We start from the raw sequence: 18,141 nt of genomic DNA, 5'->3' as shown, positions 1-18,141 counted from the left end.
GTCTTGGGTTTGAGGTAGGTCTTTTTCATTAGTGATGCTTATATTCCATCTCAAAGGTGTTACTGTAATACTTGGAATGTAAGAGATACATGATTGTATGTTTGAACTCAGAATTAAGGATTTATCTATGGCATTTGGTGATATCAGGTAAGATGTGAAGTACCATAATGTAAAATTGTGCTGAGGGGTTTTTGTTTTTGTTCTCTAGGATTCCTAAGGGATCTGTGTGAGGTTTTACTGTATATATTGCTACCTCCTGGAGACTTCCAGAACAAGATCATGCGATACTTTGTCAGGGTAAGTACAGACTCTAAAAGCGATTCCAATTCTTTGGTTTAATGTCATAAAAATTTTTTCAACTGCTGGTCTTATTTTCTAAAATTGAACTAATTTAATATGAGGGTATTTAAAAGCAGTAGAGTCTTGATAAGTATTTAATAGCAGAGAACAGTTTGTCTGAGATGTTTTTGAAGGTTATATTAGCTCCATCATTACAAAAGTATGAGAAAGTGGATGTTGTTTATTTTGAGGTTGTTTTTTCTTGAGGAGGCTTTTCTTGTAATTTCTTGCAGTTGCAAATTATATTTGTAGTGTTAATTGGAGGAAAATATGGTAGTGCCTCTTAAATGTTTTCTGTAATTACACTTTTGTGTTTTAAGCTCTACACAGTGATGTTTAAATTGTTGCAGTTATACTAGCTTTATGAATAAATATATAAAATGATGATATAAAAATCCTTTGTTTTTTAGGAAATCCTCTCCCGAGGAATTCTTCTTCCGTTAATAAACCAGCTCAGTGATCCTGATTATATTAATCAGTATGTCATATGGATGGTAAGATATGAAATGTTTTAAATAATTTGTATTTCCAGAACACTTTCATATAAAGCTTTACTTGTATTCCCTATAATCACGATGGATAGGTGTCTGGTATAAACGTTACCAATTGATATATTGGCTGAGATAATGAACTTAGGGCTGCTATATTTAATTTTATACATACATACACATGGAGTCTATATATCTGCACTCTTCATTTTGATTGTTCAGCAGAAGTTCCCTGACTGAGGACTAATGTATCACAAAATGTAAAGTTCAATCCTCTGACTGTTCTGCTTGGCTGTTTGGGAAGCATGGCAGTACCTGTGGAGGTGTTTTCCCCTGACTGTGTTTGCAGTTTGGCCTTTCAAGCTTAAGAGGCCTCAAGAATGAAAACTAAGAAACATTTATTTTCTGCTAAGGAATTTCAGGGCAGTTATTCTAGGACTGTTTGTGTTAACCCTAAATAATTCAATGGAATGGGCAGAAACAATTTCTAAACTTTGATAATTCTCTAATGTACCTGCAAGAAAAGCCCCCAAACCTTTTAAAGTAGTATTATATAGTAAAGCTAACATAAATAGAATATTTGTGCTTTAATTAACAATCTTGATTCTTTGCAAATCAAGTTAAAACTTACTCTTATACATTATTATCCTGTATAGTTCATGAATCAAGTTTAATTTTTTTCCTCCAAGTTCTCTCTTTTTATTCATATATTTTAGTCTTATAGTGTACATTCAAATTCTGTGAAAACACCCTTGCATTTCAAAGTTCTTCTTATGTATGGAATTATGGAATGGCTTCAAGGGTATATGTACAGTGTTTCCTTCACTCCAGCCTCCTTCATTTCATGTAAAAATTTGCACACATTCTACAGGAACCTAGCTTTAGTAAGAAAAAATAGTGCTCATCTGGACCAGAATTTTCAATTTTCTATTCCCCTTTCCTCCTACGTGTGTTCTTTATTTGTAACTTGGCCTCATTCTTTATTTACTGAACACTGCCCCCGGCTGCGTCCAGAGATAGGATTCTGAGCTTTTTATAAAGCTTGCTGTTATGATAGCGATATCCCAAATAACTAATTTTCAAAATTGCTTTCTGAGATGAAGAAGCAAATGTGCTGGGCAAAAGATAAGGAAAAAGTTTTATACAAGTCATATGAAATGGAGATTGTTGCAGAAATTAAGGTCAGAAGTAGAGATGACTGAAATAAATCCTGGCTCCTTTTGGAACCTTTGACATAAAGTCACACTTGAATGCAAAGATCAGTTTCTGGAAAAGAGAAGTTTAATTCCAGGCGTACTACAGTCCAATACTAATTCTGTTGCAATAAAATACAAAGATTCAATACAAAATCAGAAGTTAATTCAAACTTCTCTCTTCACTGTGAAATTCACAAATTTACAAAATGTTTTAAGTTCAAGCACTGCTTGTACTATTACTTTTAAAAGCAGATTTTTAGGGAGATTTTCCCATTAACTTTGATCAATGGTATCCAGTCTTCATTCTTTCTGCTTCGTGCAGCTCATGTCAATGCACTTCTTCAGTACAGACCAAGTATTACATTTCCATATCAAAGTGAGCATTTATAAGAGATGTGGGTGAAGTGACTTTTTTAGCTTCAGATGATTGAGTTCTAACGCTGTCTTTTCCCTCAGCACCTGTGTGCACGTGTTGTAAAGCAGCCAACCTTTCCCTGATCTTCATGCTGCATTCACAGCACAGTTTCCAGTGATCTTGGCACCACAGCAGGCTTCTTTCACTTGCACAAATTCCTTTGAGTCCCTAGAGCAGGTTCATTCTATGCCAATACAGGTTCATTCTATGCTAATGGTAAAATTGTATGTATTTAAATAGCTTAACAGTATTTGCCAGGGTATCTGAATTAGGGTTCCAGAGAGGAGTCATGTAGATTTGTTTTTCCCTCAGTAGGTTATGGTTACATGGTAGAATGTTTTAATTATTTTTGTAGTTCTGTATCTTAAGAAGCCATTACTCTGGGGGCATGTGTACTTGCCAGGGATCTTGGTAAAGATGAACCCTTTCAGTGGTCTCACCATTTTCTGCCTATTTACCTAAGGAGATAATAGCAAAACATGGTGGATTGGATTTTGGAGATCTTCATTAAGGAGGTTGATGGACTTTCCATGTGTCTGCGTTGTACTTCTTGAAAACAGAAAGTGATGGTGTGAAATAATTTTTGACTATGCATGCTTTTTCTGTTCTAGTCCATGTAAAATTTCAGTACCAAAAGGAAAATTTAGATGTGTCAAAGAACTATCAAAATGCCACTTGGCAGTGCTGTATCAAACTAATTCACTTAAAGAAGATTCATGTCTGGTACTTATAGCTGTTTTGCATTACTTACACTGTAAAACTTTGTGTTTCAGATTCGTGATTCCAACTGTAACTATGAGGCCTTTATGAATATTATTAAATTAAGTGATAATATAGGCGAGTTGGAAGCTGTGAAAGATAAAGCAAGTGAAGAATTGCAATATCTCCGATCTCTAGATACAGCAGGAGATGGTTAGTGCTGCATTGTTTTGCAAAATATGAAGGACACTTAGAAGCATCATCTCTGTAGAATATTGCAACAATTAAAAATAAAAGCTCTGATGCAACATAGTACAAAGTATTTTATTTTTAAAAAATTGCATAAAAAGTGATAAAACTTGTGTTTTCATTTTCATAATTGTTTTGTTGGTTGGTGTGTGTTTGATTCCTTTTTGTAAGTACAGAGAATTTGATTAGCTAAGTGTATTTCTGTTAAATCAAAACTGCCTGACTGGTGGTTCTGGATTTCAGTAATATTTAAGGTATTAATGATAGTCAGTTAACCATTAATCTGAAAAAGGGAAAAGAAAGATATTTCTTCTTGTTAATTTTCATTAGCAAGGTATTTAAACTGAAAAAAAAACCCTAGACTTTATTTAGTCATCTGCATTGCTTAATTGTCTTTGTTTTTGCTTGCAGATATCAACACCATAAAAAATCAGATAAACAGTTTATTATATGTTATTAAAGTATGTGATTCAAGAATTCAGAGGTTGCAGTCAGGAAAAGTAAGTGTTTTAAATTTTTTTTAGTTTCAAAAGAGCGAGGTTGCAAATGACTGACGAGTTGGTAGTTTTGCTTGTTTTATAATTAAGGGTTGATAGGAGTGGTATGTTTGACTTTACTTAGTTTCTTGACTCTCTTAATTTGGATGTGGTTCCAAGATAATGTTATATTCTGCATGTATTGACAATTAAAATAATTAAGCATTCTATAGCTGGACCTGAAAGTATTGCTGTAATAGCAAGAAGTGTCATATAAGTAGAAGAAAATGTGACAGAGATGAATTTAAGTTGTGGTGACCTGCAGCCCATCAAATGCTGACATTAATTCTTGTTAATTAATTTTCTGCTACTGTCACTGCTGATGAGGTATTTGGGGTTAATTTGACCTGTAGAGTATTACATGAACAGCAGTATTAAAATCCAGCTTACCATGTAGCAGAACAGCTGCAGCTATTTTGAAAGCAAATAATTAAGAAAACATGACCTTCTAATCTAGACCTTCATTTACTAGTGGTCATGAAAATAGCAAATCATTGAGCTGCTACTTTATTGCATATAATTTTTTTAACATATATGCTTTGTAGTAAGTAGAAGTTTTAAAAGTTAGTTAAAAAAAAGCCTATGAACACACTGAACTGTGTCTTACAGGAAATAGATACTGTGAAACTGGCAGCAAACTTTGGAAAACTTTGCACAGTCCCTCTGGACCATATTCTGGTAGACAATGTTGCACTACAGTTTTTTATGGGTAAGTGTTAATTTATCTGATGTGTTTTATTTATAAAGAATATGCTAGCTCACAGGACTGTCTACTTGGAATTGCTAAATGTCAGTGCTAAGAATATCCATCAGTTTTGTTGGTGGTTATAATCCTTTTAATGCAGTAGATGGAAACAGTTCCGGAAGTTCCTGGAGTGCATGGAAGGTACTTCCTGACAGAGTTGGTGAGGCAGCCAATCTGCAAAGGTACCTGTCTGAACCTGTTGTTTGCAGACAGGGGGATGTGATAATCTTGGGCATAAAATGAGCACCCTCAGTCAGTTTGCAGATGACACTTAAGTTGGGCAGGAGTGTTCATCTGCTGGAGGGCAGGAAGGCTCTCTAGTGGGAAGAAGGCTGAATTTATGGTCCGAGATCATTTGTATGAGATTGAATAAAGCCAAATGCCAAGTCCTGCACTTGTGTCAACCCCAGGCAGTGCTGCAGGCTGGGAGCAGAGTGGCTGGAAAACTGCCTGGCAGAAAAGCACCTGGGGGTGCTGGTTGACAGCAGCTGAACATGAACCAGGAGTGAGTCCAGGTGACCAAGAAGGCCAATGGTATCCTTGTTTGGATCAGCAATGGTGTGGCCAGCAGGATTAGGGTGGTGATTGCTCCCCTGTACTCAGCACTGGTGAGGTCACACCTCAGATCCTGACCTTCACTACAAGAAAGACATTAAGGTGCTGGAGCATGTCCAGAGAAGGGCAATGAAGCTAGGGAAGGGTTGGGAGCATAAGGCTTGTGTGGGGTGTCCCAGGAAACTGGGATTTCTTAGGTTAGAGAAAAGGACACTCAGGGAGGACCTTATCACTCCCTACAACTGCCTGAAAGGAGGCTGTAGTGAGGAGAGGGCTGCTCTCTTCTCCTAGGCAGCTAGCAGCAGGGTGAGAGGAAATTGCCTCAAGATGTGCCACGTGAGGTTTAGATTGGCTGTTAGGAAATAGTTCTTCACCAAAAGGATGAAGCATTGGCTTGACAGACTGCCCAGGAAAGTGGCTGAGTCACCATCCCTGGAGGTGTTTCAAAGACATGTAGATGTGGGGCTTAGGAATGTGGTTTAGTGATGGACTTGAAAGTATTAGATTGGCACTCTTGAACATCTTTTCCAATATAAATGATCCCCTGATTCTATGAACCTGTTTTTTAGAAATTCAGTTTGAACTTTGTCTCCACTTGTATCATGCTGTACAAACCTTATATTCACATGGTTAAAAGCGGATTCACTTTTTACATGCGCATTTGAGGATTCAGTGCTTAGTTCCTAGACGTTGCTCTCAGGTTTTTCTTTACTGATTGTCACCAATATGTAAATATGTATACATATATAGACATACTTTTCACCAATATACATATCTATTTTTTAATTGACTCTATATGGCAAGTATTCCAGATATGTAACTAGATCCTGGTATTCCATATGGAGTCAACATCATAGACAATTCCTATTCTAAGATGCACAACAGTAACTAAGGTCATGTGGTGTCTGTTTTCTGTAGATTACATGCAGCAAACTGGTGGCCAAGCACATCTGTTTTTCTGGATGACAGTGGAAGGATACAGGGTTACAGCACAGCAACAACTGGAGGTACTTCAAAGTCGGCAGAAAGATGGAAAACATCAGACTAATCAGACCAAGGGTCTATTAAGAGCAGCTGCATTTGGAGTTTATGAGCAATATTTATCAGAAAAGGTAGGAATAACTTCATTCTGCAGTTTGTTTATTCTTTGTCCTGATACTTTTTGATATAGTTATGGCTAAGTTAATATAAAACGGTTGTTATGTAGTACAAGTTGCTTACATATTGACATTTAGGCTATTGTGTGTGTATTTTCTCTCTCTCATGTCAAGCAGTAAGGAAGTCTTCCTCTTTTGTGTTCCTCTTCATTTATAAAGGCTCATATTGCCAATGACTCCCTTGTCAGATGCACTGTGCTCTTCAGAAGTTGGCTTTCTAGCGTACACAAACTGGAGACAATGTAAAGACAGAATAAAAAAAGTCTCTCTGCATATGCTGTCCTTTTCCTTCCTTTTATTCTGCGCTCCACCCTTGCCTGCCCCCTTAAGAAGTGTTATTTAAAAAATGGAACTGTGTATTTGTCCAAACTTGGATTAAATTGGGTTATCAAATGAAATAGCTTCCTTTGCCTCTCTACAATTGTCTGTGTAAATTGCTCAAATATCACCATTGGGTATATTTCAATAGGCAGTAAGGATTCCTCTGTGGAAGAAACTGCTCATCAGCTTGTATTGGCAAAGCTCCTTTGTTCTGAATTTGTGTGTGCATAAAAATCACCTCTCACTCAGAAATGGGCAGTTGACGAACTGTTAGCCTTTCCTCAGATGTTTCAGAACTTCATCCTATTACTTTTTTATTGGCTTGTTCTTGATTTGTGAATCTTAATCTTTTTCATGAATAAAACTCTGAGTAAATCTGATTAGGTACTGCTTCAAAATGTATGTATAAATTGTTTTGGAGGCAATTCCTAGTGTTTAATAGTGAAACTTCCAGGTTTTAATACAAACTCAGAACTTAATTTTGGGGGTGGATGGGATCTGACTCCTGTCATATGTTCTAGACAGTTACAGAGATACTTGTGAAAAAGAAATTTAGTTTACTTAGAGAGTTGCAGCATTGTATTGGATTTTATTTGATAAAGTAGAACTTTCTTATTTTTATGCTGCAAAAGTTGATTTAGATCTCTATGACAGGCATCTCCAAGAGTTAATATTGATGACAACTTAGTAGCAAAACTTGCAGAAACACTGAACCATGAGGATCCAACACCCGAAATCTTTGATGACATTCAGAGAAAGGTATACTCTATTCGTCCTTTATTTCATAAGAACTCTTAATGCTATAGAGTATAAAACATAACTATAGATGCTTGAAAAGAAATCAAATATCTAAACTCTAAAAGCTGTGTAACCATTTTTCTGTTCTATGAAAATCACACTCTTTAAAAATTATCAACTTTTACTTTTCTATTCGTCAGCCCATGGTTTCCAAAGCAGTAGACAGAAGGAGTAGGTGTCCTTCCTGTGTGAATCTGAGTATCAAACACAGTTTAGAATTTTCACAATTTTATTTGTGTTAATGCACCAATTTAAGAAAAATGTCATGACTAGACTAAGACATACATTTTTTGTTCAGTTTTACTTTTTTAAAGATGAATGTAATGGTCCCATCTTGAATCCTATAGCTGTTCCCAGAAATTAGTTCGACTCATCTGTTTCTGCGAACTTGCCCAGTGAAGCACTCAGAAGTAGCAAGTACTGAAAAAAAACCCCAGTGTATTTACTACCTACATATGTAGGCTTTATCATTCAAGTCTAATATATGTGTTAAAAAAGGAAAAGTGAATGATTAATATTCTGGCATTAACTTATATACCCAGTCTGAAATGTTTTTATTTTAGATCCTTACTTCAATGTTGTCATTCATGCTATAAATTAGTGATATGAGCTGTTGAATTTAGAATCATGCTATTGTATGTGGGACTCCCATTTAAGACTAATCAAAGCACCTTGTGAAATCTGAGCCTTGCTGGTGAATTCTCTTGAAGAGCATAAATTTCCCATCTGTTACAAAAGAATTGAACTTCCTAAAACCTGGATGGATTGGGTTTTTTTCTATTCTTACTAGATGATAGTATTTGAACAGTGGTCCATGGAAAAAAAAATGAAAATATTCTAGAGTTCATATGAGTAGCCAAACATTATGAATTAATTCCTGCTCTGTATAGGTACTTGTGTATATGCTGTGAAGGTAAATTGTTTAAGGTGGTGTGGTTAAATCTTTTTGAGGTATGGCTATATTGTATTGGCTAAACTAGAAATTTTCAGAATAGACACATATGGTGTCTTCCCTCCCCTTCTGTCCCTCTTCTCACCTCTTGCCCTAAGTGTTTGCAGGTCTACATTTATAGTTTATCCACCAGGAGGGACTGAGATAACCTTTTATAAAATGGATAAAGACCAAATAGGTTTATACTGCAATTGGAAGGGTTCAGAGCAGAGGACAGAAGCATTTACAGCTATTGTGCCACTTCCCTTCCTAGATGTACATGTCTGATTAGTTAGTTATTTTCTGATAATCTTTCCATTAAGAGTAAGTCAGAGACACGTATGCACAGGTATTTCTTGTTCAAGTAGAATTTATGAAAACTAGTCTGATTAATTACAAAATGCGGTAAGTATTTCTGAAGTTTACATTTTTTGTTTCAATAAGGTGTATGAGTTGATGCTGCGAGATGAGAGGTTCTACCCTTCGTTCAAGCAGAACGTGTTGTATGTGCGTATGTTAGCTGAGCTGGACATGCTGAAGGATCCCAGTTTCAGAGGATCAGATGATGGTGAAGGAGGTGAGCTCTGTATCTCTAAGGGGTATTTCCTGGGACCATTCTTTTCTCTGTTTTAAAATGAAAATAAAACAATTATCCACACTGTTTTTAGGAAATTAAATACTTCTGTGGTGTCTCATTTCCTCCTTGTGATTTTGTGTGTAAAGTCACATAGGGATTTCACTGCAGTAAGTTTATTAATCTTACATAAATACTTGTCAGGTCTTGGTAACTAGTTTGTCACTTAAAAAATATGCAGTTCTTCCATTCTACTTTTTTCATGAAAATATTTAAAATTCTTCAATGTATTGGGTTCTTTTAATACATAACTATACTTCTCTCTGGAAACAGAAATTGAAAGTACGTAGGAAATGTGGCTTTTTAAAGCAAATAAAATCATTGTTCTTGTTAACTGAAGTACAAATCCAGTGGAAATTGTTTTCACTGTTTAACTAGCTCCTTAACAAAGGAGATATGTGGGGATATAAATTTTAAAAAATGTTGAAGTATTTATGTAGAATCTTTATAACCTTATGTTTCTTTAAGTGTCCTTGCTGGAAATTTGAAACGCTTGCATGTTGCATGCAGCATTTTGCCCAGTGCCACAGTTCTCTTTCATTTTCCATAATGTTTTGTGGGCGCATTTTTATTTATGTGTGGCCCTACAATGGGGGAAAATCTTCTAACCTGGTTTTTCCTTTCATTTTCCTCATTGCTCCCAGAATCTTTTAATGGGTCTCCTACTAGCAGCATAAATCTGGTAAGTGCTTGTATTTTTTTTTTTTTGTCCTCAATAGTAGAGAAAGTGTGATAAAATAGTTTAACAATGTACATTACAGGTTTCACTTCACTGCAGTTGAATTTCTAAAAAAGTTTTTGAATCAAATTGAAACACGCAAGTTATTAATTACTCTGTAAGATAAAATTTCTCCTTTTTGTATTTTCCCATGTTTAATGATATTTTGCATTGTTTCTCACAGAACAGTAAATTTATGCAAAGCATAATTTCTTACCCCTATTTGCTGTTCTTAAATAGGTATAAACTTGGAGTTACGTAATAATAGGTGAAAACAAATCCTTTGAAACAGAAATCTCAAAGGATTAAATTCAAATAGACTGTAAAATGAGGCATTTAATTATATTTTTGTTGGTTGATTATTTTTTTCATTAGGACTTGATTTGGAAACATTAAAGTATCTGGAATTTATTTCAACCATGAGTCTTTGTTTTTTTTATCTGTCCAATTTCAAGTTCAATTTTATTTTTTTAAGTAATTCTTGACCTGTGTCAGTTTGTCAAAACCTTTTCTTTGTTAAATGGGCGTACCTAAACCAAAAATGCAAATACGTTTATTTAAAAAGGAGAAATCATAAGAAGTTTGGTATGTTTCTGCAGACTGTGTGCAGCTGATCCACAAGGTACACAAGATTCAGTTGGGCACGTGAGAGTATTTTTCCAAACCTTTTAGTTTCATGAAAGTTTACGTAGAGATTTACAGTCTGCATGCAGTTTCCTGGATTATGTGATGCCTGAGCCCTTCTAGTTTGTTCTTGGAAGGTGCTGCAGCTCCTTAGCAGCTCCATTGCATTGCTAAGGTCATGCTTGCATAAAAAGGAATGAGTGTTTTCTAAAGGAATACCTGTACCATTAAGGTCAATGTGTTTCAGTGTGGGGATTTGTTGTTTGTGGGGTTTGGGTTTTTGTAGGTTTTGGATGTTTTCTTTAATTTAAATTGGGATTTTCTTTCCTGTTATTTTCCTGGTTTTGGCATTTTGAAATGTAAAGGAAAGGGGAGGTGTTTAGCTGATACAATTTATGCAAACTCCTGGTAGATGCAGAAGAAAAACTTAATTTAGTCATATTTTTTCACAAGAGCCTTTTAACTGACTGATTTCTTTAAAAGATGTTTCAAATGTCTTTTAAGTACTCTTTCTAATAATGTTGTGACTTACCAGAGTTATGTTTTATGGATGAGGATTTGTCATTGTGGTGGCTTATCTGGCTATTGGTTATCTGCTGCTTCATTTCAAGTGACTTTCTAAGCTAAGTTAGAAAGTCCTAAAGTCTTTACCAAGCACTATTGCAGTGCAAATCGGTATTTGCATGGGACTCTTCAAAGACTTGATTTTTGTTTTTGTTGTGACAAGAGTATTTATAGAATACTACATTTATTATAAAGAGTTAGGAACATTCTAGGATAAATACGTAAGTAAATTTCTCTTTATGCAGAACTACTTTTGCTTTTCTGTAATCCATATTTTTCAGGGTGTTCAGTGCTTTTACAGGTGTTTGAATACTGGTAGATTAGTTTTTGCTGGCTGAATTCCATGTCAAGAGTAAATTTCTGTACACATAGTTTAGCTCCCTTGTGTTAGTCTGTTACATAAGAAAAATAGACCTTGGAAAGGTTACTTCTAAGGTCAGGGAATTTCTGTACTTGCAGCTAATGACAATGTATTAAATAAGATTTGATTGTGATATTTTTAGGTTTTTAATTAACTTGTGTTCCTGTGGATATATCTAATAGTAGAGATATTAGCTCATATTAAATGTCTGTCTGTTGTGTTATCTGTTCAGGTTTCAACCTTTTAATTTACTTGTATTAATAGTTGCTGTACAGTGCCTTGCCACAGTAGTTGAGTGTTTCCTAAAGTTTCTGTTATAAAATAAATTGTCTGCAATTCAAACTTTCACTGGAAGAATTTGGAAGAGAGGCTCAAAACTGTTTTGAAGAAAAGTTGTTTTACAAAAATATCTTAATTGCTGCCTTTTGATTTGATACATTAATCTACTATATTAAATCAGTGGGTCACATTTTGGGAGTATAAAATTATTGTAAATATTTATAGACTCTTGCAGATTTCCTCTGAAGGATCCCTAATGGGAGTTTTGTATTGAGTAAATAGAAGGATTTACACAGGTGTTCCAAGACCTTGAAGGGCAGCAGAACTGGCTAGGTTGAACTTTTGGCAGTCATTAGCATATGTCAGCTTGAACCCCACTCAGTAATCACAAAGAAATCTGAACTTGAGTGACAGTGAAGGGAAGCAGGGAAAACAAGAAATAATTATGCCTTTAAAAATATAACAGTACCTTAATGCCAGTATTTTGTACCAAACAAAATATTCAAGCAGCTGATAGTTATTTGTCTCCTCTTATAACATCACATCACTTCCATCTTATTGATAATCAAATCCTAGAGCTTTCAGAATATCAAGCACTTTATCCAACCTTTCACAAATGTCTTCTGTTAGCCAGTCTCAGGGGATACTCTGCTCCTAAATTGAACACTGCAGTATAGAGCAGCACACCTGACAGGGTCATGGCTGTCCAAGGGACTTGCTCAAGAATGGAATAAGTCACATTGTTGTGTCCAACAATGACTGAAAGCAAGCATAAAGATTAAAGGAACAGCCCACTTATGGTGATACTTAACCAGAATAACTCTCCAGCATCCAGTAACTTATAGATTCTTGAGGTAAAGTTGATGTCTGCTGTCAAAATATTTTTGCATAAATTCATCTGTTCTACCGTTCAACAGACATAAACTTCTAGCACTATAGCATGTTGTGGCAAAACAGATTTCCCCAGAAGGGTTTTCTTTCTTCTACCTTTTCTCAGTCTGGGACCTTGGTACTACAAGTCTACAAGCATATTGTTCCGGAGACTCTCTTCTGCAACACATGTTATTCAGCCCTTTTAAGCTGCCTTTTATTCGGAATCTGGATTTTATAACAGAAATGTTACCTTCAGTAGCAGATATTCAGGCAGAGACTGATTGAGGTGATTGAGGCAGACAAGAGCCATTCCTTGAAGAGAACTAGAGGATGAAAGAGTGGAGTATTATGTTGGAATGTTGTGGAGTTGATAAAGGTTCAGATGAAGAAGGGGCAAGAGCAGAGTCTTTAAATAATTGATGTATAAGTCCAGCCTGTCTTTTGGTTGTAATCTTGTATATTGTTTTATGTTTAAGGAAACAGAGATTTAGAAACTGAATTGATGTAGGTAGAGGTTTTAGTTTGATATGGGTATGGCACTGCTAACCAGTATGTCCTATTGTAGGTAACTTTTCATAGTAAGTCACTATTAAACTGGCTTGGTTAAATTATAAAAGATAGCAAATAGCTATATTCATTCTGAATATGTTTCTTTGGAGAATTTTAAAATTAAGAGGTAAAAGACATAAGGTAACTGGGATCCAAGTGTCTGTGAATTCTACTTAGGTAGCTCCAACTCTTTTTTTTTTTAATCTGGTAATTTAAGATTAGGATGCATAGTGGCCCATCCTCGATTTCTGTCAGTTGCATAAGCAATTCTTTCAATAGTTTTGAAGAACTTTATTATGTTAAATCTTAGTAATCAGATGTATTAATTGTAACTAAAAACAAAGCTTCTCTAAAAAAACCATTAGGCTTCTTTTGATCCCAGTAATTATTAAATATGGAGACAGAGCATTAACCAGCTGAGGATGTACCTGGTCATTTTTTACAACAGAAAATATTCCTGAGAGGAATGTTGGCTGTTTTGGGGTTTTTTTCACATAAAGCAGAAAAACTTTCAGTTTCTACTGCTGTGTAACATTTGTGTAGGGCATAAAGATATTGAAAGAAAGCAGAATGTTATGAAGGTAAAAGCCAGAAGAGCTGTTACACAACATGTGTATCTCCCCAGTTGTTTGGGAGATTTTATGGTTTTGTTTTGGTTTTCTTCCCAATGCTCAGTAAAAGACCATTTTTAGTTGTACTTCCATTAGGACTGAGATATCAAACAAAAGTGGCAAATATGGTTGATCAAATATGAATGGTCACAAAACTGTGTGAAAATGAGGGGGAAATGCTCTGTACTGTGCAAAAGAATGGCTTTGGTAACCAAGTAGTACAAACACCTGCGTTGTTACAGTGCACTAAGCTTTTAGTATAGTGAACTGAAAGTTTGAGAATTAAACACGATGTATTTCTGATCTTATTCTTTTTTTCATATTTTTTCCTCCTACATTATCTCCCCACCCTGCAGTCCTTAGATGACCTTTCAAATGTCCCCACTGATGAGACCGTTCAGCTCCATGCATACATCTCAGATACTGGTAAGTGAATCTGTAAGGATGTGTGCTAACTTTTTTTGCCACCATTTATTTTGAGTTTTGTAATATTACAGGCCCTTGAAATCCTGATTATGTCTTTTTTTTTTTGGCCTCATAAAACATTTGAATTCATATTTTCCATTAAGTCTTTTTTGGAAATCTTTCCAGTATTTGTTCTGTAGGTCACAGACTATATATCTGTACTTAAAAAGTGATTTAATTTTTATATTGTATTACTACTTTTATCTCTGGAGAATCATTCATTAAACTTACTATTGAGTAGGATTTATTTAGCAATTATTTAAATAAATTCTGAAAGACATCTCTCTTTCTAGTCACAGAATCATAATTCTTGACTGTTTCATTCTCTTAGTATAATATTTTTCCCTTATTCTTTGTGCTTCCTTACTGACTTAGCTTAGTTTAAAGAAGCAACTTCTGTTGTTATCGTGGCGGCATTTTTGGTTATCTTTTAAAAAACTTTGCCTAGAAAGAAATTATTTTTCTTTATTACATGAGAGTAAATAAAAAAATCTCATCTATTATTTGCATGTACTCTAATTAAATGAGATTACATTGGGCAATTAAATTGTGAAGTGATCTTCAGATACTTTTTGGGTAGATTTTACTGTACAATATGCTCTTAAATCTATGCATTTATGTAGTGGACACATGCTGTCAGCAAGCATTCAGCTCCTTTACTTTTTAATTAAACCTATTCCAACTCGGTGTGAGGGCAGTGTGCAATCCAAGTGTCATGGTAGTCAGTCCTCAGGGAAAGGGGAAAATGAGTTGAAAGTTAAGAACCAAATTCTGCTTTTTAATTAAAATGGCATGTGGTACTTTTTTCTGAATTAAATTTAGAAGTTTCATCATTCTAACCTAAGGAAAAAAGGTAAACTTAGAACCACATAAATTGTAACATTTATAATCTTGAGGACAGCATGTATTGATAACTACCAGTCTGAATATGTTTGACTTTGAATATGTAATGCTCCAGCTGTAGCAGGAGATCTGTACAGGTTTGTATTGCAAGATGGTATTAAACTGCCTGAATCTGTGAGCAGGTCCTTTTCCTCACCCAGTTACTGTCTTTGCCTGTGTGTGAGGGTAATATGTAGACAGGATTATCTCTGTGTGTTCCAAGATTCACACTGTCTTGGGTTGCAAAATAAATACTAATTAAGTGGCTATGACATAAAGGGAAGTAGGACAACTTCTTTATTTTTCTGCCTGAAGTGGTTCTGAAGATGCCACTTGGCAGTGCCCCTGGGATGTGGTCTGGTGGCTGCAGGGCCAAGTGGTCAATGTGCATGTAGAGGACAGGGCTTGGGCAGCATCCTGTGGTGCTGGGGGTTCCTGGCTCTGCTCTCTGGGCAGTCTTTTGGCACCATCCTGACTGCTGCTCATTCCCCTAGGGATTCAGCACTCAAAATTCTTCTTTTAGAGATTGGATGGCGAAGACAAGATGCTCTGTGCCCACTCTTCACCTTTCTAGTGTGTAATTCTTGCATTGGCAGCAGCTTCCACTGTCCTACAGGTGCTCCCTGAGTGTTTAGACAAAAGCATTATACTTCAGAGAAGTCAAGACTGGAAGTACCTGTAGAGGATGGAATTGATGGTTTCTCGGGAGGATTGTATTTTATGCAGTGTGGGTGCATAGAAAAATTCAGAGACCTTGATTAAAAATATTTTCATCTAGTCACTGGAAAACTGTACATACTGGATATTGGCTCAATAAATGGAAATACTACATGTTGCCAATTTAAATGGTATGCAGTGTAAATAATAGTAGTTCTAGGTTATTCTCTAAATAAAATGGAAGGTTTTGAAACAAATTGTACTGGGAAAAATTCTGTGAGGGAGGAATGTCCTGGAAGACTTAAATATTTAACAGAGATCAAAAAGATGTTTGCTTCTATTTCAGATAGCTATATGTGTTCTTTTTATTTATGAATTGACTTTTCCATAGAATGTGTGTGTGCACACAGAGAATGCATTACATATATACATACACACATCTGTATATATAGTTGACTAAAATAGCATGGGGAGTGTTTTTTTATCCTAGAGTTAATAACAAACTACTTGTGCCAATAACAAAACTGAATGCTTGCAGCTTGCAATCACTGTCTTGTATTTATAAGCTTTTCTGGTGGGCAGACTCTTGCAATCTGATTAGACTACTTTGCAGACTGGAATTTCTTCTGGTTTCACACTTGTCTTTCACTCTCATCTTGAGTTCTTTGGGTTAAAATATCTTTTTTTAAAGTTCTATTAACTATTTGAAAGTTGAAAATTTTTCTTTTTATGTTTTGCATGTCATTGAAACCTGTCTAGTTTTAAAGCTGCTTAATCTCTATTTAAGTTTACATAGTAAGTTTTGGAGGGTACTGTAGAATGTTTAAGTTAAAGGGATAGTTTAGTCTTCTGCTTGCATGTCCATTTTTGTCTTTTAAGTCTGTCATTCCAGACATTTTTTCACTTCACATTTGTGTCCTTTCGTCTTCCTTCTTTCTGTTTGTTCCCTTTTTATTTTTGTTTTTAAAACTGCTAGTCTATGCTGACTCTGACCCATATGCTGTGGCAGGAGTGTGTAATGACCACGGCAAGACGTACGCCCTGTACGCCATCACCGTCCACCGGCGAAATGCAAACAGTGAGGAGATGTGGAAGACATACCGGCGCTACAGCGACTTCCATGACTTCCACATGAGGATCACTGAGCAGGTAACCCATCTCATGAAAACCTTTACAGGTGCACTTCTCTGTAGTTTAGTAATTGATGACTATATGATTTCTCTTTGAAAACTAAATGGAACTTAGAAAGTCTCCCCGCTCTTCTCATAGAGATTAGTTTTACTTTAAATCTTTGTACGGAAGTGCTGTTGGTCTCCAAGAGAGTTAGTTGTATTTGTCAGACATTAAGAAATAAAAGCTGAGGTTGGGAAATAGATATTTAGGTTTTAGGTGAATGTTAAGAATTGGTGGGGTCACAAAAGGGAGAGCTGGTAGCACTTCACTATACTACTAGCCATCTGCCTTTTACTGCTGTACTTGTATTCTCAGACTCTTAACCCTCCTAAAATGAAAGAAGGAAGAAATAGAGAGTTGTAATTCACCAGCTGGTACAAAGTAGAACCTACTGACATGAAAAAAGGATGAAAACACGGTGCTTTTAAAAGGAGGCTGAAGTGCTTTTAAAACCAAGCCTTTGAAGAAGTCAGATTTGACTGCATAACCTTTGAACTAGTCAGAAGTGTCAGTTTATATCCCTTTACTCTGTTATTAATTGAGAGTCATAGAGACCAAATTTTGTGCAGGTAAGTTAGCATTTTAAAGTTACAGCAGTAATAAAAATTGAAAAGGCTTTACTAAAAAAACAAACATGTTGAATACTTGGATTAATTATAAATGAAGTCTGACTTTCCTTTGAATTTCTGATAGTCTTAATGTGCTGTCAATAAGTTTGAAATCATGATTTTTGTACTCCTTCAAATTTATTTTCTTAAATTAATTCAGTGTTTTGAAGAATCCTGGATCTTAGAGTGAATTAACATTCTGCTGGTATGGGACAATCATTTAAAACTAACATAATTTTAAATGAGTAGAAATAAATAGCAGAAGCAAAGATGTTCAAAATATTAAAGCTCAATATTTCTGGTTGCTAAGTCTGATTGAATTTACTAGAAATGTTAACCAAGAGCACTAAGATTGCAAAAAGTAAACAGATTTCTGTGATTCACTGTGGCATCTCAGATGTTCCCAACAGTTTTGCTTAGTCTTGACAAGAAAATAGCCATTCTTACTGTCTTGCGTGCTTGTCTAAGATATTTTTATTGACATGTTAAGGGTAAAAGTTAGAATCATTGTTTTAAAATTACTAAGAAGGTCAGGGACTGTTTTTCAGAAAAAAATAGATAGTTGATCTATAATGGAATTGAAGTTAGCAGTTCAAAGTATCTAAGGGCTTTTCCTTAGAGCACTCAATAGATTCACACCAGTTCCTTTAGTGAGTCATATAATAAATGCCATTTGAAGTTGATACCTATGTTTAAAATAGAGGCTGTTAGTTG

The 18,141-nt window shown here is 35.4% G+C and overlaps 1 protein-coding gene across 2 annotated transcripts in view; it reads left to right on the top strand.

The window, feature by feature from the left end:
• Positions 1-18,141, top strand: part of SNX13 (sorting nexin 13) — a 65,402-nt gene that overhangs the window by 34,324 nt on the left and 12,937 nt on the right. Inside the window, exons 8-18 of one of the 2 annotated variants that reach the window (XM_066554127.1) lie at positions 209-297; positions 750-833; positions 3,212-3,350; positions 3,798-3,886; positions 4,532-4,631; positions 6,141-6,334; positions 7,355-7,459; positions 8,874-9,006; positions 9,708-9,745; positions 13,999-14,068; positions 16,623-16,795. In XM_066554127.1, coding sequence (XP_066410224.1) covers positions 209-297; positions 750-833; positions 3,212-3,350; positions 3,798-3,886; positions 4,532-4,631; positions 6,141-6,334; positions 7,355-7,459; positions 8,874-9,006; positions 9,708-9,745; positions 13,999-14,068; positions 16,623-16,795 — 1,214 coding nt within the window. The remainder of the gene's footprint in view (positions 1-208; positions 298-749; positions 834-3,211; positions 3,351-3,797; positions 3,887-4,531; positions 4,632-6,140; positions 6,335-7,354; positions 7,460-8,873; positions 9,007-9,707; positions 9,746-13,998; positions 14,069-16,622; positions 16,796-18,141) is intronic. The other variant, XM_066554118.1, reaches the window with a different exon arrangement.

Source organism: Molothrus aeneus, chromosome 1, assembly GCF_037042795.1.
Source record: "Molothrus aeneus isolate 106 chromosome 1, BPBGC_Maene_1.0, whole genome shotgun sequence".
NCBI classification, from domain to species: Eukaryota; Metazoa; Chordata; class Aves; order Passeriformes; family Icteridae; genus Molothrus; species Molothrus aeneus.
Note: the sequence above shows the minus strand (reverse complement) of the source record. Positions and strands in the feature narration are given on the sequence as shown.